This window comes from Piliocolobus tephrosceles, chromosome 10 (assembly GCF_002776525.5).
Source record: "Piliocolobus tephrosceles isolate RC106 chromosome 10, ASM277652v3, whole genome shotgun sequence".
NCBI classification, from domain to species: Eukaryota; Metazoa; Chordata; class Mammalia; order Primates; family Cercopithecidae; genus Piliocolobus; species Piliocolobus tephrosceles.
In genome coordinates, this window is record NC_045443.1 from 118,735,430 (window position 1) to 118,758,742 (window position 23,313).

Below are 23,313 nucleotides of genomic sequence, written 5' to 3' on the forward strand. Positions count from 1 at the left end.
ATCCAACTTCATCCCATCCACTACATTCAACTCCACTCCATCCACTCTACTCTACTACATTCAGCTCTACTCTATCCACTCCACTCCATCCATTCCATCCAACTTCATCCCATCTACTACATTCAACTCCACTCCATTCATTCCACTCCATCCATTCCATCCAACTTCATCCCACCCACTATATTCAACTCCACTCCATCAACTCCATACCCCGCTGCATTCACTGCACTCCATCTATTACATTCAACTGTACTCCATCCACTCCATACTCTATTCCATCCACTTACTCCATCCACTCCATTCAACTCCACTCCATCCACTCCACTCACTCAACTCCATCTACTCCACTCCCTCTACTTCATTTAACTGTGCTCCATCCACTTCACTCCACCCATTCCATCCACTGCACTCCACCCATGTGACTCCATCCACTCTACCCACTCTTTTCTCCACTCCTCTCCACTCCATACCATTTTATTCTAACTGTCCCATCCACTCTTCATCCCACGACTCCACACTTCATCAGTTCCACTTTGCTCCATCCACTCCACTCCAACCCACTCACTCCACTCCATACCATACCATTCCACTCCACTCTGTTCACACGACTCCATTCATTCCACTCCACTCCACACTATTCCTCACCGTTCCATCCACTCCACCCTACACCATTCCACTCCATTCTATTCCTTCCCACCCATCCTCTCCACCCTTTACAGTACCCATTCCACTTGATCCCACTCATTCCACTCAATTCAATCTATACTACTCCACACCATCCACTCCACTTCATATCATTCCACTCAACTCCACCTAAGTTGATTTGGGTTAATTCCATTCAATTCATTCATTTCAGATCGTATCAATTCAATTCATTTCAACTCAACTAAATTCAGTTAAATTCAGTTCAGTTGTCTTCCACTGAGCACCTACTGCACGTCAGGTATAGAACTAGACAGTGGGGGGAATGGAGCTAATAAATGCAGTCCCAGCCTTCAAGGAACTGGGAGCAGCTAACCCAGGGCTTGGCAAAAGGTAGAAACACAGGCAGATTTGCTGGCTGCATAAAGGCCGACAGGCAGCTGGCCTTAGCAGACCAATGGAGTTTGAAGCGATGAGGGCTTATGGAGGCAGGGGAGGGCTGGGAAGTGGGGTGCTGAGGCAGGACACTGCTTCCCTGCCCAGGTGTGCGCTATGGACAGCCTGCGACCAGTGAGACTTCAGAAGTGCCCTCAAGCAGTGGCGGCCCCTTAGTGACAGTGTCTACACCCCTGCACCAAGTGTCCCCCGCGGGCCTGGAGCCCAGCCACAGCCTGCTGAGTACAGAAGCCAAGCTGGTGAGCATCCTGCCTGTAGGGAAAACCCAACCTCATCTTTCCTTGGCAGGGAGATTCTGGAACAGTCCCCAGGGAGGCCCTGTCGGGACCCTGCCCCCACCCCCGACTCAGCTTGGCTTCCCCTCGTAGGTCTCAGCAGCTGGGGGCCCCCTCCCCCCTGTCAGCACCCTGACGGCACTGCACAGTTTGGAGCAGACATCCCCAGGCCTCAACCAGCAGCCCCAGAACCTCATCATGGCCTCACTTCCTGGGGTCATGACCATTGGGCCTGGTGAGCCTGCCTCCCTGGGGCCTACGTTCACCAACACAGGTGCCTCCACCCTGGTCATCGGTAAGCTGGAGGGGATGGGTGGGCACCTGGGTGGGAGGCTTATGGGGCAACCGCAGAATCCAGGAGCTGGAAGAGCCACTGGGGCTCATTCATTCATTTGTTCACTTACTCATTCATTCATACAACGTGTATTTATCCAGTGCCTACTCTGGAGCAGGCACTGTGCTACATCAGTGATACCCGGGTGAACCAAACAGAGCAAAATCTCAGCAACTCAAGCAGGGAGGCAGGCACTAAGCATAATACATCAATTCTGTGGTACCTCAGAAGGTGAAGGGTCTACAGGCAAATTACAGCAGGGTACGGGGGACTGATGTTTTCTAAGTTTTTTGTTTTATGAAGAAAAATTAAGCCCAGAAAGCCTTTATTTGTAGGTACAATTATGCAGAAGCCCAGTACATAAGATAGATAGGGAGCTGCTAGGAGAGGGGAGCAGAGAGCTAACCCCAGGGCCTTTGCACTGCTGTGGAACCCCAGGGCTCCAGGGAACCTCAGTTTGACGACTTTTGAACAAGTCACTGCCTGCCTCTCCCACTAGCCTAGATAAGGAGCTAAAGGCTCAGAGAGAGGGAATGACTTGCCAGAGCCACTTAAATTAGGGGCAGGTCCCAGTGGAGGGCTGTTTCCTGACCATCCTGCCTCCTCCTCCAAACCACAGGCTCTGGGAAGGAGAGGTGGTGCCCTTGGGAGGTCTTGCGGGGGGGGGGGGGGGGGGGGCGCGGTGATGGGATGTAACTGGTGAGCCCAGCTGATTCTCGCCCCTTCCACTCCAGGCCTGGCCTCCACGCAGGCACAGAGTGTGCCGGTCATCAACAGCATGGGCAGCAGCCTGACCACCCTGCAGCCCGTCCAGTTCTCCCAGCCGCTGCACCCTTCCTACCAGCAGCCGCTCATGCCGCCTGTGCAGAGCCATGTGACCCAGAGCCCCTTCATGGCCACCATGGCCCAGCTGCAGAGCCCCCATGGTGAGCACCCTGTGCCCCACACAGCGGGAGATGACGATAGAGGGTGGCTGTCAATGGATGCAGGGGAAGGGGGCGCCTGGCAGGCGTTGCAGTCTGAGTGTGTCTCCAGGACAAGTGTGTTTCCGTGATTGAGGGTGTCTGCAGGCCACAGTGTGTTCCCATGTGAATGCACGTATCTGTGTGTGTGTGTGTGCACATGACTGCTTGTGTGAGCAGATCCCTAGTGCACGTCTGGGTGTGTGTCAGTTGTGCATGCGTTTGTGTGTGCATGCCTGTGTTTCTCTGAAACTTTTAGGGCCATATGAATTTCTAAGATCTATTCAGATTTTAGAGAGGTAATCTGGGGCCAGGTGTGGTGGCTCACACCTGTAATCCCAGCACTTTGGGAGGCCAAAGTGGGCGGCTCACTTGAGGTCAGGAGTTAGAGATCAGCCTGGCCAACACGGTGAAACCCCGTCTCTACTAAAAATACAAAAATTAGCCAGGCGTGGAGGCACGTGCCTGTAGTCCCAGCTACTTGGGAGGCTAAGGCAGGAGAATCGCTTGAACCCGGGAGGCGGAGGTTGCAGTGAGCTGAGATTGTGCCACTGCATTCCAGCCTGGGCAACAGAGTGAGACTCTGCCAAAAAAAAAGAAAAAAAAAAAAGAAAAGAAAGGTAATTTGGTGGATATGCCAGCTATCACATAACACTCCCAGCAGGGTTTGAGACAGCCCACTGTGATCAAAGCAGTGCTATTTCTGCAGCCAAAGTAGGATTTCTACAAGGCAGTTTAAACACTCATAACCTCATGTCAGGTTCAGGCTGGGTTTTGCCACCAAATGAGCTCTAGTGCCAATCTTAAGGAAATCTTTTGGTTTCAGACCTTTTTGGAATTTGGGACTGGGTTAAGAGATTTTGGGTCTGTATATGTCTCTGTGTGTACGTGGCCGAGAATGTATGTGTGTGTGTTACGTTTTTATCTGAGTCACTGTGAGAATATGTGGTTTATGTGAGTTTTCCTAGTGTCTGTGTGTCTCTTGTGGGGTCTGTGTGTCTCCTGCGGGGTGGGGGGGGGAGATGCTGTAGGCAAAACATGGGGTTTTATTTGGAGAGGTGGCCTGGAGATGGAGGTACTGCTGTCCTCTGCCTCGCTCTTTGACAGGGGCCACCTGAACTTAGTACACAGCACCTGAGTTTAGTACAGTAGCACCTGTGCTTAGTACATAGCACCTGCATTTAGTACAGTAGCACCTGCGCTTAGTACGTAGCACCTGTGCTTAGAACAGTAGCCCTACACCCACGCCTCCCGTTCCCTTTCATACCTGCTGTCTCCAGGTGGCAAAAGCTGGAGTTGGTTTCTGGCCTCCTCCAGGCTCCCCTGCATCAGTCCCCGCTGAGCAGTTCCCTGTAATGGGGAGAGGGTCTGTCCCTCTATCTGGAGCCCTCAGTTTTGAAAGTCAGTCCTGGATCTCCAATTGCTGCCCAGTCTGGTTGTTCGGCAGGCTCCATGCCCCCCTTTCCCCGGTCCTGAGGCCTGGGATGGGGGCTGTCAGGCACGTCTGCCACGTCTGCCCCTCTCTCCCCTGCGGCCAGCCCTCTACAGCCACAAGCCCGAGGCGGCCCAGTACACCCACACGGGCCTGCTCCCGCAGACTATGCTCATCACTGACACCGCCAACCTGAGCGCCCTGGCCAGCCTCACGCCCACCAAGCAGGTAAGGTCTAGGCCTGCTGGCCCTCCCTTGGCCTGTGACAGAGCCCCTCACCCCCACATCCCCGGGACTCAGGAGGCTGCTCTGCTCCCCCAGGTCTTCACCTCAGACACTGAGGCCTCCAGTGAGTCCGGGCTTCACACGCCGGCCTCTCAGGCCACCACCCTCCACGTCCCCAGCCAGGACCCAGCAGGCATCCAGCACCTGCAGCCAGCCCACCGGCTCAGCGCCAGTCCCACGGGTGAGAGGCCCTGGCTCCGCCCCCTCCCTTACTGTCCCCGCCCCCTTCCATGTTGGTCCCACCCCTTTTGTTGCTGTCCTGTCACTGTGGGGCTGTGCACGCAGCAGGCCTAGGAAGGACTGGCAGGCGTGGGGGGTTGGGTGGGGTTCCCCGCCTCCCAGACATGGCCTGTGTGCCCATGAAGCCCAAGAGGCACGGGCGACCCCAGGAAGACAGGGTCCACCTTGCAAGAACATCTCAGGGGCTGGATTGAGGAAAAAGATGAAGTCATGATAAGGAGCAGGTCCGTGAGCCAGAAGCGACTCTTGCACGTGTTTGGTTTGGCTTGGCTCAGGGTCGAACATTCTTTGAATTTGTTGCCAACATTTCAAAATCAGGAATTTTCACGTAGAAATCCGGATTTCTGGCATCTTTTGGGAAATTGGAAAAATTCATATTCCCATATAACAGCTCACCAGGCCTCACTGCATCCACTCACATCGGCTCCAGTGACCCCTGGCGGTGGGGTGGTCACCTGAGTTTGTAATCTATGATGCCATTATCAGGAGTGGGCACTTTGGAGTCAGGTGGCTGGGCTTTGCAGCCTGTCTTTTTGCAAGCTGCCCCCTTTCTATAAGGTTCCTGGACCCGGCCCTGGCAGCTGTCGTGACAGCCACTGAGGACATTCTATGTCCTGGCATTCACCCTGTGAGGCGTCTGCACGATCACCCCCATTTTACGGATGAGAAAGTGGACACTCAAGGAGGGGAGGGACTTGCCTCATCTCCCACAGCTACCAGATGGCAGGGCCAGGACTCGAACCCAGGTCCAACCTCAAAGCCCATTCTCTTAACCATGGCCATCAGTCAGGGTTCTCCAGGAGCACAGAACCAATGCATTTACCTGAAGGACTTGGCGCATGTCTGCAGGGGCTGGCAGGCCTGAAATCCGTTGCTGGCAACTCCGGGGAGTGAATTCTGCAGCCTTGGGGCAGAATTCCTTCTTCTCTGGGAAACCGGTTTTTGCTCTTACGGCCTTCCACTGATGGAGGAGGCCCACCCATATTTTCAGGGTAACCTCCTTTACTCAAAGTCAACTGATTGTGGCATTAACCACATCTACAAAACACCTGCATTCACAGCAGCGCCTAGATTAGCGTTTGGCTCAGCCTAGCCAAGCCAACACGTACACCTCCCTACCCCGGCATCTCACCGGGCCTTCTCCAGCGTTCCCACTAAGATGTACTGAGGCCACTCCCTGGGCGGACCCGGACCCTGGCTGGGAGGCTCCCCTTGTTAAGAACTGAGAGTAGAGGTGTGACTTTGGGGTTCCTGTTATCTGCTGTGATCCAGGAGGTGTGGCCCTGCCTCCTCATTCCGAGTACCCCTAGGGACGGGCAGGTGGGGTGCGTGTGGGTGCCTGGTGGGTGGTCAGCAGCCTCGTTTGCCTCCGCAGTGTCCTCCAGCAGCCTGGTGCTGTACCAGAGCTCAGACTCCAGCAACGGCCACAGCCACCTGCTGCCGTCCAGCCACAGCGTCATTGAGACCTTCATCTCCACGCAGATGGCCTCTTCCTCCCAGTAACCACGGCACCTGGGCCCTGCGGCCTGTACTGCCTGCTTGGGGGTTGATGAGGGCAGCAGCCAGCCCTGCCTGAAGGACCTGAGCCTGCTGAGCTCCTGTGGCCCTTCCTGGACAGCTGTGCCTCGCTCCCCACTCTGCTCTGATGCATCAGAAACGGAGGGCTCTGAGGCGCCCCAACCCATGCAGGGCTGCTTGGGTTGCACAAGAGGGGGCCATGGAGAGCTAGGAGCAAAGCCTGTTCCTGGCAGATGTAGGAGGGACTGTCCCTGCTGTGTGGGACACAATCTGCTTACTTGGAACAGAAGGGGGCGGCCTATGACTTGGGCACCCCCAGCCTGGGCCTGTGGAGAGCCCCGGGACTGCTACACCACTCTGGCAGCCACACTTCTTAGGAAACAAGCCTGTGTAGCTGTGACCTGCTGAGCTCTGAGAGGCCCTGGATCAGCGTGGCCTTGTTCGGTCACCAGTGCACCCACTGGGCCACTCCATCCTGCCCCAACTCTTCCAGCTAGTGACCCACATACCACTTGTACTGACTCGATCACCTACTCACACAGGCATTTCCTGGGTGGCTACTCTGTGCCAGAGCTTGGGGCTCCAATGCCCGAGCCCAGGGAGGCCAAAGCTAACAGGGAAGGCAGGCAGGGCTCTCCCGGCTTCCCCTGTCCCCAGCGATTCCCTCTCCCAGGCCCCATGACCTCCAGCTTTCCTGGGTATTTGTTCCCAAGAGCATCACGCCTCTGAGGCCAGCCTGGCCTCCTGCCTCTACTGGGAAGGCTGCTTCAGGGTTGGGAAGTTGTCCTTCTTCCTGTGGGAGCCTCGCAACCCATGCCAAGTCTAGGTCCTGGTGGGGCAGCTCCTGTCTCGAGGGCCCTGCAAGACCCTGCCCTTATTTGGGGCAGGAGTACCTGAGCTCAGAAGGCAGCAAGGCCCGAGCAGCTGAGCAAGGCCCAAGCGGCTGGCCAGGCTGAGGTGCCCAGAAGAAAGAGGTGACCCCAGGGCACAGGAGCTACCTCTGTGGACAGGACTAATACTTAGAATCCTGGGGGTCTGGCTGGCTGAGGGCAGTTCGCAGCCACCCTGAGGAGTCCGAGGTCCTGAGCACTGCCAGGAGGGACAAAGGAGCCTGTGAACCCAGGGCAAGCATGGTCTCACATCCCTGGGCCTGCTGCTGAGAACCTGGCCCTCAGTGCACCACGTCCACCCTGGGATTCAGGAAAAGGCCTGGGGTGACCCAACACCCCCTGCAGCTTGTAGCCAGCTTGGGCGCGTGGCACGTTTATTTAACTTTTAGTAAAGTCAAGGAGAAATGCGGTGGTAATTTCTTGCTTGTCCACAAATCATTCAGATGGGGTTTGGGCAGGTAGAGGGAGGCTGAGGCAGGCCAGGGGTCTGCGAAGAGGAGACGGGCTCCAGCACCCACGCTCTCACACCCCACGTCTCTGCTTTTCTGGCTCTGCTGAGACTCTAATGACGAAGCCAGATTTCATCTTAACCTCAAGCTTCTACTTAAAAAAAAAATTTCGTTTTGGAGAGAGGGTCTCACTGTGACCCAGGCTGGACTGCAGTGGCATTATACAGCTCACTGCAGCCTTGACCTCCTGGGCTCAAGGGATCCTCCCACCTCAACCTCACACGTAGCCGGGACCACAGGCACTCACTACCACACCCAACTAATTTTTGTATTTTTCTTTTCTAGAGATGAGGTTTCGCCATGTTGCCCAGGCTGGTCTGGAACTTGGCTCAAGTGATCCACCTGCCTTGGCCTCCCAAAGTGCTGGGATTACAGGTATGGGCCACCGTGCCTGGCCACAAGCTTCTACTTTTTTTTTGTTGTTGTTGAGATAAGAGTCTCACTCTGTTGCCTAGGCTGGAGTGCAGTGGCGCAATCTCGGCTCACTGCAACCTCTACTTCTTGGGTTCAAGTGATTCTCCCGCCTCAGCCTCCTGAGTAGCTGGGATTACGGGCGTGTGCCAACATGCTCAGCTAATTTTTCTATTTTTAGTAGAGATGGAGTCTCGCCGTGTTGGCCAGGCTGGTCTCAAACTCCTGGCCTCAAATGATCCACCCTCCTTGGCCTCCCAAAGTGCTGGGATTACAGGCGTGAGCCACTGCACCCGGTCACAAACTTCTACTTCTTGCAGAATACCTTTGTCACATGAGACCTAGTCCACGAGTGCTATGACACTTCCTGAAGTCTTGGGTGGGGTGAATGCACAAATCCTGGGAGTGTAGAGATTTGTGTTGTATTTAAAACGTCTCAAGGTTCAGCATTGACAGGCAATACCCAAATCACTCTAAGTTTTGTTTTGGGTCCTCTGACAATTGAGTTTCCATAATCTGGTCGGCTCAGAGACACCATCATGTGTGGTATATTCACAAATGCAGACAAAGAAAATTCTAGAAAGCCAGGGGTGAAAAAGCTCTCCTTTTTCAGATAATTCTGTGAAGTCTATGGGGGCTAAGGAGAGAAGAACCAAACATTCTCTGGGCCTTGGCCTCTTGGGGATCCCTTCTCTCCTTTTCTAAAAACTGTTTCTCATACCAGGCTAGAGGTGGCGGGAAGGTCTCCCTTCCCCTGCCCGCCTCAGACAGTTCTAGGGAGGTGGAGGTTTCACCACTTGGCCACTAGTCTCAAATAACTGGAAGGCTCCTTTTTTCCTGAGGCCATGGAATATTCTGGAACCATAGGCCTCCCGCCTACCCCCTGCCCCCAGCCCTCCATGGGAGCACAGAGGGGCAGGCCTTGCTTGGGCTTCTCACCCTAGAGCCACTTTTTTGGCTCAACTCTCAAGCAAGCCCTCATCACCATCAGGGTCTCATAGGCAGTCTGGGTTTGCCAGCCCAGTCCTTGAACTTGGAGAGGGAGTTGGGGCCTGGAAATGCCTTGTCCCCAGGGGGGCACCTTGTCCTTGGAGCCAGCTGAGCCCTGTGCCCATGGCTGGGTTCAATTTGCAGGCACAGCTGTGGCACTCTTTGCTGGTGGGAATGGAGAGGCCTCGCTGGCCTTCTTTGCCTTGTTCTTCTTTTTCTTCTTTTGAGTCCCAAGCGACACCTGGTCCCCGTTGAGCTCACCTGACTTCTGCTTTTGGACTGTGGCTGTGCTGGTGGGGGTGGGGGTGATGGTGGCTACAGCTGAGTCGACGCTGGCCACCTTCTTCGCTTTCTTTTTCAGCTTCCTTTTCTTCTTTACCTCCTTCTCCAACGTGCCAGGGCTGTGGATGGCTGACTCCTGCAGGATGTCGGACGCCGACACAGCTGCCTCCCGGCACCGCCGCCACTCCTCATCACTGTCCTCACTGCTGCAATGAGGGCACCCTGCGTTAGCTGGAGTCAGGACACAGCCCCAGAGCCACCTCTTGCTGTCCTCCCTTGGTCCATGTCACCAGGAGGCAGCCGCAGAGGGAGGCCGGTAGCGAGTTCAGGCTTGGGAGTGGGGCCAACCTGGCTTCCAATACTGGCGTCTGGGTGTAGCAGCCTTGTGACCTCCTTAAGTGACTTAACCTCTCTGACTGTCAGTATTTTCTATAAAACGGGGATCTTAACAGAGTCCAGGCCTCCCAGGGATGTCCCAGGAGGCAACTATGATCAAGTGAGGTGTCTGGCCCAAGATGGGTGCTCAAAAGCAGTAAACATCCAAAGCTGCCACCAAGAAGGCTTTCCCTCCCACTGAGAGCACGGTTTCTCCAGCTGCCTGACAGGGCCGATGCCTCGGCCTGGGCCTGGTTCTGCCTGGAGTCTGCTTGGCTATTCTGGGGAACCCACCAAGACAGAAGAGGAGGAAAAAGGATGGGACGTGAGGAGAGGTGTGAGTTCTCACCTGGAGCTGGAGGGCTGTCGCTTTCGGCGGGGTTGGGGAGACTCGTCCTTTTCACAGCCTCCAGGGACAGACGTGAAGAAAAGGCGGAAACCTAAGATTCAAACGGGCAGAGTCAAACGAAAACAAAACAAAACAAAAAGAAAGATGAGAAACAAAAAAGGTAAACAAGAAAAAAATTTAAAAAAGAAACAAAAGGAAAAGAGAAACAAATAAAAATTTAAAAAAGACACAAATTAAAAAAAATTAAAAAAGAATAACAAGAAAAACCCAAACGAACAATAAAAAAAGGGGGAAGAGTCAGCACTGCCAGATGCCAAACCCTCTTCCCAGGTGCCAGGTGCTGAGGCTGCCCCACCTCTGCCCTCAGGAGCTCCTGGTCCAGAGGCAAAGACCCGGGAATCAGTCGTCTAACTACAAAGTGATTCTGCCTCTGCCAAGAGTCAGGCTGATGCCTGATGGAGCCAGTGGAGGGGGTGCTGGAGCGGGAGCCAGCAGCCACATCAGCTCAGCAAGCCCTCAGAGGCTTCTGGAAGTCAGCACTTGAGCTCCTGACCTCAGGCAGCCTTCAAAGTGGCAAATGTGTTGATACAGGACATACGCAGATGGGCAAGGCTGTGGAGGGCAGCTGCTCCTGCTCGGGGTGACACAGACGAGGCCACCTCAGGCAAATGACTTTGTTTCTCAGGGCCTCAGTCGCCTTGTCTGTAAATGGGGTCTCATCATAATACCCGCCTCACCACAGGGCTGAGAGGATGAAAGAATGGTGCAGTAGGCTCATGCCTATAACGCCAGTACTTTGGGAGTCTGAGGTGGGAGGACAGCTTGAGGCCAGGAGTTCAAGACCAGCCTGGGCAACATGGCCGAACCCTGTCTCTACAAAAAACACAAAAATTAGCCAGGTGTGGTGGTGCATGCCTGTAGTCCCAGCCCTTTGGAAGGCCAAGGTGGGCAGATCGCTTGACACCAGGAGTTCAAGACTAGCCTGGGCAACACAGCGAGATCCTGTCTCTGAAAAAAAAAATAATTAGCCAGGGTTGGTGGTATGTGTCTATGGTCCCAGCTACTCAGAAAGCTGATGTGGGAGGATAGCTTGGGTCTGGGAGGTTGAGGCTGCATTGAGCTAAAATCGTTCCACTGCACTCCAGGCAGAGCAAGGCCCTATCCAAAAAAAAAAAAAAAGAATATACCAAAACTGTTTCATCCAGCTCCAGACACACATTAGGTGCTTAATAAATGATAGCTTCTATTAAGCATAACCACTCACCATCATCCTCTGAAGCGACTTTCTGTACCTTAGCTTTTGTTGGCTCCTTTGCTGCTTCTGAGATAGTAATGAAGCTAAGGGGAGAGGAGATGGTTGATTTAAGATAAGATTTTTGGATAACAACAAAAACAATTTTAAAAAATTCTTTTTGAAGTGGAAGGGATGGGGCACGTGATCAAAACTGCAAAAGCAGAAAGCATGCTGGCATAGTAAGAGGGTTGATGGTCTGGTTATAATATGCTGACCAGCCTCTGCCACTCAAACTGCAGTGCTTCATTTGTTTAAAGTCCACTTTATTCCAGCAAGTGTTGAAGAAGTTTTAAAGACACAGTAAAACAAAATGAAAGCAATTTCATATAGGGCAAAGAGATATAAGGGCAAGAGGAACAGAAAGACCTAGAAGTGTGGTTAAGAAGTCCTACCCACTTGTTAGAGAGAGGGCATACATTTTGCTCTGAGCTTTCTAGCAGCAAGCATGAAAAGTGAAATATGACCAATCTAGAAAACTGCTTCAGAGGACAGCTTCTGGGGCAGGGCAGACCTGTTTAAAATTTTTTTTTTTTTTTTGAGACAGAGTCTTCACTCTGTCTCCCAGGCTGGAGTGCAGTGGCACGATCTCGGCTCACTGCAAGCTCCGCCTCCCAGGTTCATGCCATTCTCCTGCCTCAGCCTCCCGAGTAGCTGCGACTACAGGCGTCTGCCACCACACCTGGCTAATTTTTTGTATTTAGTAGAGATGGGGTTTCACTGTGTTAGCCAGGATGGTCTCGATCTCCTGACCTTGTGATCCACCCACCTGGGCTTCCCAAAGTGCTGCGATTACAGGCTGAGCCACCATACCTGGCTCCTTTTTTTTTTTTAAATTAAAAAAAGTTGGAGATAATTGTAGACATGCAGTAGCAACAAATAATGCAGAGGTTCCACAGACCCTCCACCCATTTTCTCGCGCTAGTCACATTGTGCCTCACTACAGCACAATATCACAACCAGGACATGGAAACTGATCCATCCAATTCATGGACCTCATCAGACTTCAGAGACCTGGGTTTTCATCCTGGTTTTATCACTTATTAGCTGTGTCCCTTAAGCAAACAACTTTACATCTCTGAGCCTCTGTTAGCCACCCGTGCAGTGGGAACGATGAAGGTCCCTACCTCTTCAGGTTTTCACAGGATTGAAGGGGAAAATGGATATCAAGCACTTGGGGCACACAGCCTGGCCACACATGCCTGCTCAGTACATGGTAGCTATGATGATGATGCAGATGATGACTGTCATCAAGAAAAGTTTCGGCCTTCACAGGATCTCTAACATAAAAATAAACCACATTTCTCTAGAGGCACAAGGCCAGGAAGCATGTGTCAGGTGAGTGCAGATGGAGACGTCACTGTGCACCGCAGAGAACAAGGCTCTCAGCAATGCCCTCAAGGCAGACGCACCAATGCCCTGGGTGCTTTCCCTAACCTCCCTTCCTATATGCCAAAGGCGCCCCCCCAAGTCCTGTTCAGGAAAAGCAACCTGGGGAGAGGGAGTAGAGATGATGCCACTCAGGTACCTGTTCTTGACCCCACACGGTGGTTCCATGGTGGCCACCAGGAGCATTTGGCAATGTCTGGAGACATTTTTGGATGTCACAACTGGTGGCATGAGTACTACTATCATCAAGTAGGTAGAAGCCAGGGATGTTGGTAAACATCCTATAATGGGAAGAAGGACAGACCCCCACGACAAATGCTAGTCAAAGATGTCAACAGCGCCAAGGTTGAGAGACACTGACTTAACATAAGGGACCAAATGCAGTATCATTTACATCTTTTTTTTTTTTTTTTTTTTGAGATGGGGTCTCGCTCTGTTGCCCAGGCTGGAGTGCAGTGGTGCGATCTCAGCTCACTGCAACCTCTGCATCCTGGGTTCAAGCGATTCTCCTACCTCAGCCTCTCAAGTAGCTGGGATAACAGGTGTACGCCACCATGAACAGCTAATTTTTGTATTTGTAGTAGAGATGGGGTCTCACCATGTTGGCCAGGCTGTTCTCCAACTCCTGTCCTCAAATAATCCACCTGCTTCGGCCTCCGAAAGTGCTGGGATTAGAGGCATGAGCTGCCACGCCTAGCCTAAGGTGTCATTTAGATTTCTTTGGAGAAACATGAAAACGCTGCAGGGGATATTCTAACCATGGCTGGCTGGCATTTCTACTGCAGAAACATCTCTGTGGCTCAGAGTAATGCCAAGCAGGCCCTGTTCAGCCTGAAGCCACAGTCACAAATAAAAACTATGCTCCCACAGGCTGAAATGCAGCTGCCTTCCTAAACACCTCCCCTACAGTCTCCGGTTGAGGGGAACCCTGTGGGGTTCAGGCTGTGGGGCTCTGGCCCATTATTCTGTCTCAGGAGAATAGCTGGTTCACACTTGGGTAAGGCTCATTTGTCCTTTTGATATCTACTTCGACTGGAATGGCAATGGCCCCAAATCCTGCCTCATCTCCCTTTCAGAACCCTGCCAGGGCTCTGCCAGTCAGGAACGGATCTAGCCCAGTGTATCTCAAGACCCGTTCCATAGGTTGTTGACTGGTTTTCCATGAAACAAAGGCACTGTGGCCAAACAAGTTTGGAAAATGCTGGGCTAAACAGTTACACAGGTCTCTTCACTACAGGAATTCTCAGAGCCTTGAATATACTACTATGGCTTCTGCAAGGACATGCGGAGGTATGTAGATTGCAGTGTTTCTCACACTTCTTTGCTGTTGGATCTCCTTTTTTGTAGAGCCACGCTTTGGGCTAGTGCTAGAATCCAAATGTTTGTGTCCTCCCCAAATTCTTATGGTGAAATCCTCACCCCAGCTGGGCATAGAGGCTCACACCTGTAATCCCAGCATTTTGGGAGGCCAAGCCGGCTGGATCACTTGAAATCAGGAGTTCGACACCAGCCCGGCCAACATGATGAAAACCCATTCCTACTAAAAATTGAAAAAATACAAAAAATTAGCCAAGTGTGGTGGGCGCGCACCTGTAATCTCAGCTACTCAGGAGGCTGAGGCATGAAAATCGCTTGAACTCAGGAAGTGGAGGTTGCTGTGAGTCGAGATCGCGCCACTGTGCTCCAGAGGGAGACTCTGTCTCCAAAAAAAGAAAAGAAAAAAAGAAATCCTCAACCCAGGGTATTAGGTTTAGGAGATGAGGCCTTTGAGAGGTGATTAGGTTGTGAGGGTGGAGCCTTCATGAATGAAATTGGTGCTCCTATAAAAAAGGCCTGAGAGAGACCCCTCGCCAATTCCACTATGTGAGGACGCAGTGGAAAGGCGCCATCTGTACTGGCAAGAGGGCTCTCCCCAGATGCTGAATCTGCTGGTGCCTTGATCGTGGACTTCTCAGCCTCTAACATGTGAGAAATCCATTTATTTTGTTTATAAGCTACCCAGTTTATGTTATTTTGTTATAGCAGCCCATATGGACTCAAACAGGTTGTATTCCTTGACACCTACTTTAAGAATGCCAACCTGTATCCTTACCGACTGGGTGATCAACCTGTGTTGAGAATGTAAGATAGAGACCGGGCACTGTGCCTAGCACCCGGAAGGCACCCAAGAAATAGGAACACGGCCCTTCCTTGCCCTCTTGTGGCGGGAATGAGCTTCTCGATGCTCCTCTCTTACTCTCATGGCTGCAGGATAATGCCAGGGTTAAGAACATGGGCTTGGCCAGGCACAGTGGCTCACACCTATAATCCCAGTACTTTGGTAGGCCAAGGTGGGCGGATGAGGTCAGGAGTTTGAGATCAGCCTAGCCAACATGGTGAAACCCCATCTCTACCAAAAATTCAAAAATGAGCCTGGTGTGGTGGTGGGTGCCCGTAATCCCAGCTACTTGGGAGGCTGAGGCTTGAGAATTGCTTGAACCCAGGAGGTGGAGGCTACAGTGAGCCAAGATCGTGCGCCACTGCACTCCAGCATGGGCGACAGAGCGAGACTCCATCTCAAAAAACAAAACAAAACAAAAAAACATGGGCTTGGAGTCAGACAAATTTGGGTTTGAGGCCCAATTCTGCTCCCTCCTGGGTTCTGAATCCTGGCTTTGTCACTTAGTAGCAGTGTCCCCTGGGCAAATGACTTTGCCTCTCTGAGCCTCAGTTACCCATCTGTACAGTGGGAATGATAAGAGTCCCTACCTCTTAGGGTCATAACAAGGATTAAATGAGAAAATGGACATCAAGCACTTAGCACAGAGCATGGCCACAAACAGTTGCTCAGTAAATGGTAGCTATGACGATGATGTGACATTAAGCAAACATATCTCCTTGCTGACAGCCTGTTTCCTCACCTGGAGAATAAAGGTAACAGCAGGACCCACATGATAATGTTGTTTATGACATACGCCAGGTGCCTGCCACCGTGCCTGCTTGGACACCGTGAGCTTCCAGCCAATGTGAGCCATTGCTGTTTGTATTAACAAGAGCAGGAGAGGAGAAACTCCACCTTTATTTACCTGTCCAGCAGGGCTCCCAGCTTCTTGGCTACGTGGGCTCGGAATTCAGGGGTGGTCTGAAGCTCGTTGCCATCTTGTTCATGCTCATCCACCTTATGCCTATGACACACACAAAGAGACCTCACTTCCTGCCCTTGGCCGGGCGCGGTGGCTCAAGCCTGTAATCCCAGCACTTTGGGAGGCTGAGACGGGCGGATCACGAGGTCAGGAGATCGAGACCATCCTGGCTAACACAGTGAAACCCCGTCTCTACTAAAAAATACAAAAAACTAGCTGGGTGAGGTGACAGGCGCCTGTAGTCCCAGCTACTCGGGAGGCTGAGGCAGGAGAATGGGGTAAACCCGGGAGGCGGCGCTTGCAGTGAGCCGAGATCCGGCCACTGCACTCCAGCCTGGGCGACAGAGCGAGACTCCGTCTCAAAAAAAAAAAAAAAAAAAAAAAGAAGCTGTCCCCATGAGCGCAGGGACCATGTCTGTCTTGTTCACCTGGAAATGCCAGGTGTGTAGTCTAGCATCTGGCACATGCAGGGGATCAGTATTTGTTGAATGAATAAGTGAAACTTGAACCCAAAGTGCATAGTACCTGAGGCTTGGTTGGGAGGTTGACAACTGGTTATTTGCAGCACCTGTGAAAAATAAAAATTGGGGCATTTATAGAGGAAACAATGACAGCAACAACAAATGCGTGCCAGGCACTATTTTCTGCAGCTTAAAATACATATAACTCATATATATACATACATATGTAACTCATATATATTATATCTATATATAACTTAAAAGTTATATACCCATAACTTAAAATAGTTACATATATAATTTAGTTATATATGTATATAATATAGTTACATATTTTATGTAAGTACATTTTATATAGTTATATATATAACTTAGTTATGTAACTTAAAATAGTTATATATATAATTTAGTTATCTATACATAAAACTTAAAATAGTTATATATGTAACCTACAATATATATAACACATATAACTCAGTGAATCTTTCCAACAACTTGATTGGAGGGGCTACCATTATCCCATTTTGCAGAAGAAAGAGATGTCAAATAACTTAGCCAGAGTCAAATACCTAATAAGTGACAGAGTTGGGCTGAGGGCCCAGGCCATCTGACTCCTGAGCCCCATCTTCACCACCACGCTATGCTGAACAGGCAGGTCTAAGTGTGATTTGACTGCACAATTTAATGCCTGCCTGGCTGTGTGCTAAGTGTAGGGGAAGAGAGAGAAGATGGCTCTTTTGTGGATCACATTTTTCAAGCCAAAAAAGTGGGGTTGCCTGGCCTTTTGGTCATTCCCTCAAACCAGATACTGAATGCCCTTTATTAACCAGGTGTTGTCATTGCTGAGCAACTTACTCGAATATCACTGTCTGCATGGAGCTTACATCCTAGTTGGTAGAGAGAGATGATAAACACACATACATAAACAAAATGTAAATCTGGATAATGGTAAGTGTATGGAAAAAAACAGAAACAAAGTAGGGGAGAGGGGGGGAGTGCTGGGCTGGGGACTGTTATATAAAGGTGGGCAGAAAGGGCTTCATTGACAACGTAACATCTGAACAGAGATTTGAGAGAGGAGAGAGAGTGAACCAAGTGGGCATGTGGGACACAGCCTTCCAGGCAGAGGGAACTGCAAAGGCCCTGAGACTGGAGCCTGCCTGTGTATTCAGAACCAGCAAAGAGGTCAGTGTGATCAGAGCCCACCCAATAAACTGGGAGCAGCAGAGATGGAGAACTCAGGGGGACCAGATCATGAAGGGCCCTGACGTGGGCCAATGGGAGGACCTGGGCTTTGAGGAGGAGGAACTCTGGAACTGAGCAGAGGAAGGACATAAACTGACCTGGGTTTTGACAGAGCATCTTTGGCGCTGTGCGGCACGAGACTGCTGGAGCAAAGGCAGGAACACAGAGTCTGCTGCAGTAATTGAGGTGGTGAGAAGGAGCTAGACTCCAGATAGATGCACTTTTAAGATGGAGTCAAGGCCGGGCGTGGTGGCTCACGCCTGTAATCCCAGCACTTTGGGAGGCCGAGGCGGGTGGATCACGAGATCAAGAGATTGAGACTATCCTGGCCAACATGGTGAAACCCCATCTCTACTAAAAATACAAAAATTAGCTGGGTGTGGTGGCACACACCTGTAGTCCCAGCTACTTGGGAGGCTGAGGCAGGAGAATCACTTGAACCCAGGAGGTGGAGGTTGCAGTGAGCCGAGATCATGCCACTGCACTCCAGCCTGGCAACAGAGTGAGACTCCCTCTAAAATAAATAAATAAATAAACAAACAAATAAATAAATAAATGGAGTCGATAGGATTCACTGACAGACTGACTACAGGGCGTGAGAAACGAGTGAAAGTTAGCGTTGAGGTTTCTGACTTAACTAACGAGACAAAACGTGCTTGTATATTTAAGGGGCCAACTGAACAAAGTGGACACTTGGTAGCTCCGGGCCCAGTGGAGGGCCATGGTGTATGAAACTGCTCCATGGGGGCACTGCTGTGTTTACGTCATCACCCATACACGTTGCCTCTGTGTCCTAGTACCTTGTGGTCTATGTCACTGTACCTCAGAGCACAACACAGAATGCTAAACATGCCCCATGCTCCTGGAGGTGGGCAATGTGGGGGCCTGGATGGACAGTCTTTAAAGACCTGGTCTTTCATCTTCAGCACATAATCACACGGAAGAAGAGCATCTCTTCCATCATGATTACAGTGTGATGAAGGTGAGGTACCATCAGCGGACAGAAGCAGTTATTACAGAAGGAGACAGTTCAGTTGAGTCCTGGCTGTGCCACCAAGCTGTGTGATGCTGGGCAAGTCACTTTATCTCCGAGTCTTTGTTTTCTCATCTATAAAATAGGAATGCGATCACCAACCTTCTGGAGGTAGTGTTGGAGACACTGTTTCCATGCCCGTCTCCTTCCTGGATTTGTAAGCTACTTGAATATATAGTCTGCCTCTTTTTTTTTTTTTTTTTTTTTTGAGACGGAGTCTTGCTCTGTCGCCCAGGCTGGAGTGCAGTGGCCGGATCTCAGCTCACTGCAAGCTCCGCCTCCCGGGTTCATGCCATTCTCCTGGCTCAGCCTCCTGAGTAGCTGGGACTACAGGCGCCCGCCACCGCGCCCGGCTTAGTTTTTTGTATTTTTCAGTAGAGACGGGGTTTCACCGTGGTCTCGATCTCCTGACCTTGTGATCCGCCCACCTCAGCCTCCCAAAGTGCTGGGATTACAGGCTTGAGCCACCGCGCCCGGCCTCTAGTCTGCCTCTTTTTATCTTTGTATCCCCAGATCCTGCCATAGTATCTTGGTTTGAATTAATTGTTGGAAAAATAAATCAAAGTATATGCTACCCTAAAATTAAAGTGGTTTGAGGGACCAGTTCATCACTGGATTTAAGAGCTGTCTCCAGAGGTTACATAAATAAAATAGTGACCTATATTTCCACATAGTCCTGGACCAAAGGGTGGGAGTTCTGACCACCATAGACACTTGTCAATGGCAGAGTGGCACAGCAGCAATGAAGAGCATGGACTTGGAGTGAGGTAGGCCTGCATTTACGCCTGGCTCTGCCACTTACAAAGTGGACAACCTTGGCCAAGTTATTTCACCATTATGAGCATCAGTTTTCTGTAAAATGGGGCTAATATACCCTTTTGTGGCATTGCAGGGAAGATGAAAACAGACAACAAAGTGTTTAGAACGGGGCAAAAATTAAATTCTCAACTCCTGGTGGCTATTACCAGACGCACTCAAGAATGTAATCTAGGCTGGATGCAGTGGCTTATGCCTGTAATCCCAGCACTTTGGGAGGCCAAGGTGGGCGGATCACCCAAGGTCATAAGTCGAGACCAGCCTGGCCAACATGGTGAAACCCTGTCTCTAATAAAAATACAAAAAAAATTAGCTGGGCCTGGTGGCAGGTGCCTGTAATCCCAGCTACTCAGGAGGCTGAGGCAGGAGAATTGCTTGAGCCTGGGAGGCAGAGGTTGCAGGGAGCCAAGATTGCGCCATTGCACTCCAGCCTTGGTAACAGAGCAAGACTCCATCTCATAAATAAATAAATAAATAAATAAATAGACCAGGCACGGTGGCTCCCACCTGTAATCCCAGCATTTTGGGAGGCCGAGGCGGGTGGATTGCCTGAAGTCAGGAGTTTGATACCAGCTGACCAACATAGTGAAATCCTGTCTGTACTAAAAATACAAAAAATTAGCTGGGCGTGGTGGCAGGCGCCTGTAATCCCAGTTGCTAGGGAGACTGAGGCAAGAGAATCACTTGAACTCAGGAGGCAGAGGTTGCAGTGAGCTGAGATTGTGCCACTGCACTCCAGCCTGGGCAACGAGAGTGAAACTCCATCTCAAAACAAAACAAAACCAACCAAACAAACAAACAAAAAAAACTAGAAGCACAGGGGCTCACACACCTGTAATCTCAGCACTTTGAAGGTCGAGAAGGGAGAATCATTTGAGCCCAGGAGTTCAAGACCAGCCTGGGCAACATGGCAAAACCCCGTCTCTACAAAAAATACAAAAAGTACCTGGAACTACACATTGGTAGTCCCAGCTACTTGGGAGGCTGAGGTGGGAGGATCATCTGAGCAGGGGGAAGTCGAGGTTGCAGTGACCCATGATTGTGTCAGCCTGGGTAACAGACTGAGACCCAGTCTTGAAAAAAAAAAAAAAAAAACAGAGCAAGAATTAGGCAGGAGGAGGAAAGCAGTCCATGTGGAAAGACCAACCACATATTTGCCACCATGTATTGGGCCTTTAAGATGTGCCAAGCACTGTAGATTGCATTATCTCAGTTACTTCTCAACCTTATGGGGTGGGTACTACCACTACCCGCACTGTACAGATGAGGAAATTTAGGTACAGTGAGATTTAAGTACTTTGCTCAAGTTCCCACTGCTAATGAGTGAGATGGAAAGGCAGATCTGTATATAGAACTTGCAGAGAAAACTGTGGTTATGGTACTAGGGGGTGAGGGGGGCAGACTATGATCTGGAAGCTACCTACAGGAAGTGCAGTATGGCAGGAGGGAAGGAAGGGAGAGGAAGGCAATAAATGGATCACCAAAGGGCTTGTAAGTCCTTTTAAACAAATGCAGTGGTTCTTAATCTTGCTTTGCCATAGCCTCCTCTAACAGCCTGGTGAAGCCTGGTTCTCTTCCCAGAGTAATGTTTTAAATGCATGAAATGCAACATATAGGATTACAAAGAAAACCAATGATACTGAAATTTAATTATCATGATAGTAAACAACCAAACTTGTGATGTATGCTCTTCTTACATCTTAGATCTAGAGATGGGTCTAAAAATTAGAGTGGCACATTTTAAATCAGGGATGAGTGTAAATGACTTTTTCCTAATATCTTATTATCAATAAAATGATATATTGAGATCTGTATCTGCAAAGATTGTAATGAGATATGAAAATCTGTGACTTCTGTTGGGATAAAGTAATGGTATTGCCAGAACTACTGTGGCTTAGTGCTTGCATGATGGAAAGAGACTATAAAGTTCAGTCAGAGGAGAATGGAAAGCAAAGATGCAACATTTTTTCATTCCAGATTCAAGAACCCTTGGGTTCTTGAATTAGGCCCCTTGATGTTGAGGGGGGGTTCTGTATTTATTCCCAGGAGACTAGGGAGTCAGGTCAGAGTGATGTGCCGAGCACTGCTCTTGGCAACCTCAAGGGTGGGAGAATGATGTGTTGGAGGTGGGGAAAGGCTGGGTGCGAGAATACCGGGAGGAGGCTGTTGCAGTCATCTCGATGAGAGGGCGGCCTTCCCAGTGTGGGGCAGTGAGGATAGACCCAAGGAAGCAGAATCAAAAGACATTTGGGTACCTCAGTTTCCCCGACTGGGATAATGAAATACCCTCCCTACTGCACCTGCCCATGCTTTCAATCAGCACTACATCCAGTCCCTGGAGCTCTCTCAGGGAAGGAAGTCGAGTTCCAGTGACTCCCTCCTCACCATCCATCCTCTCAGGCTCCAGGGGAAGATCCCACGCCCCTCAGCCAGTCTCCCCAAACATAGTACCCTACCGGCTCTTGGCCTTACTGCCCCGTGCGGGCGTTGCTCCAAGCCCCAGGCCGGCATTGCCGCCTCGCGGAACCGCTCCAGCTCCTCCGCATCGCTACTGCTGCTGCTGCTTTCCGAATCGCTCATAGTGGCACTGGGCGCCGCCATCTTGAACCACCGCAAAGGATTGTGGATAACACCGCCGTTATCAGCCCTCCTGCACGACCTCACGTGAGAGGAGAGGCGCGAGGCATTGTGGGGATTGTAGTTCCAAGACTCGGACTGCCAATGGCCTTGAACTGTACTGGGTTGGGGATACCAGGTGGGAATGGGGAGGTGGGCGGTTCTCAAACGCAAGAGCTAGAAGGGCCTAAGAGATTAACCTCTCCAATCTTTTCTTGATGAAGAGATTTCCAGAGGGGAAGGGAATCTCCTGAGGAGCTAATGACAGAACTAGGATTAGTTCCCAGGTTTTGATTCGATGTCATTTATTCTAGTAATTTCCCAGTCCAGCTGGGTCTAAGAAACACCTTAGAGAGCTGGAGATGAACAAAATCACTTTATTTTTGTTTGTGGAATGCTGTTTCATGTTTTATCTTTGAAGACAGGTATGTCAAAATTTTACTAAAATAAACTCTCTGGCCTTGAGCTTTTTCTATTTCAAAAAAGAAGAAGGTGACTGATATGGTCTGAATGTTTGTATTACTCCAAAATTCATATGTTAAAATTGGTACCCTAAAATAAACAACAGAGAGACTGACTCTCCAAAATAAAGCATTTATTCAAGAATTGCAAGGAATTGCAATTTGAGATATGCATGCTGTCATGGACTATAGGCACATTAAAAGAGGTTGTGGCAAGGAGAAAAGACAAAGAAAAAGTCCACATAAGCTTCTTTGAAACAAGTACTGTTGATTACAGGAGCCTGTTGCAGGAGCTGGTGTTAGCTTATTGTGGAGACACCCACTGTTAGGCAAATATCCTTGTGCAAGTGGCTTATCTATAATACTGTGGTTTTGAGGAACTTTTTTTTTTTTTTTTTTTTTTTGAGACGGAGTCTTGCTCAGTCGCCCAGGCTGGAGTGCAGTGGCATGATCTCAGCTCACTGCAAGCTCTGCCTCCTGGCTTCACACCATTCTCCTGCCTCAACCTCCCAAGTAGCTGGGACTACAGGCGTGTGCCACCATGCCTGGCAAATTTTTTTGTATTTTTAGTAGAGATGGGGTTTCACCATGTTAGCCAGGATGATCTCGATCTCCTAACCTCGTGATCCACCCGCCTTGGCCTCCCAAAGCGCTGGGATTACAGGCGTGAGCCACTGCACCCGGCCTGAGGAACTTGTTGAGATAATTTCTGTGACAGGCATTTGTTAGGGTTTGACATAAGTGACTCCATTTTGATACTGATAACTTCCAAAAAGTCCTCACTCCCAAGGTGACGGTATTAGGAGGTGGGACCTTTGGGAAGTAACTAGTGAAAGGGTCTCGTATTGGTTTGAACCCCGACAGCGTGCCAACACACAACATGAGGCAGTGTGGAGCAACACGCTCTTTTAATGAGCACCCGTGTGCAG

The 23,313-nt window shown here is 50.5% G+C and overlaps 2 protein-coding genes across 7 annotated transcripts in view; one reads left to right on the forward strand and one right to left on the reverse strand.

The window, feature by feature from the left end:
• The window catches only part of HNF1A (HNF1 homeobox A), a 22,827-nt gene extending 15,377 nt beyond the window's left edge, over positions 1–7,450 (forward strand). The window contains exons 5-10 of one of the 3 annotated variants that reach the window (XM_023196274.2): positions 1,186–1,337; positions 1,467–1,668; positions 2,442–2,633; positions 4,208–4,329; positions 4,402–4,567; positions 6,002–7,450. In XM_023196274.2, coding sequence (XP_023052042.1) covers positions 1,186–1,337; positions 1,467–1,668; positions 2,442–2,633; positions 4,208–4,329; positions 4,402–4,567; positions 6,002–6,129 — 962 coding nt within the window. In that variant the 3' untranslated portion in view covers positions 6,130–7,450. Of the gene's footprint in view, positions 1–1,185; positions 1,338–1,466; positions 1,669–2,441; positions 2,634–4,207; positions 4,568–6,001 lie in introns of all 3 variants that reach the window. The other 2 variants (XM_023196275.2, XM_023196273.1) reach the window with 2 other exon arrangements.
• C10H12orf43 (chromosome 10 C12orf43 homolog) lies at positions 7,360–21,928 on the reverse strand. 4 transcript variants are annotated; one of them, XM_026456564.1, is made up of 6 exons: positions 21,764–21,928; positions 16,278–16,320; positions 15,696–15,794; positions 11,215–11,288; positions 9,951–10,041; positions 7,360–9,432 (listed from the first exon to the last, which is right to left on the reverse strand). In XM_026456564.1, the coding sequence occupies exons 1-6, from the start codon at positions 21,906–21,908 to the stop codon at positions 9,078–9,080; spliced, it is 807 nt and encodes a 268-aa protein (XP_026312349.1). In that variant the 5' UTR covers positions 21,909–21,928; the 3' UTR covers positions 7,360–9,077. The 4 variants fall into 4 exon arrangements, with proteins under 4 accessions (XP_026312349.1, XP_026312350.1, XP_031792236.1 ...); XM_026456565.2 differs by having other exon boundaries at positions 7,360–9,429; positions 21,764–21,925; XM_031936376.1 differs by having other exon boundaries at positions 7,360–9,429; positions 9,951–10,008; positions 21,764–21,923.
• Positions 21,929–23,313: the final 1,385 nt, after the last annotated feature.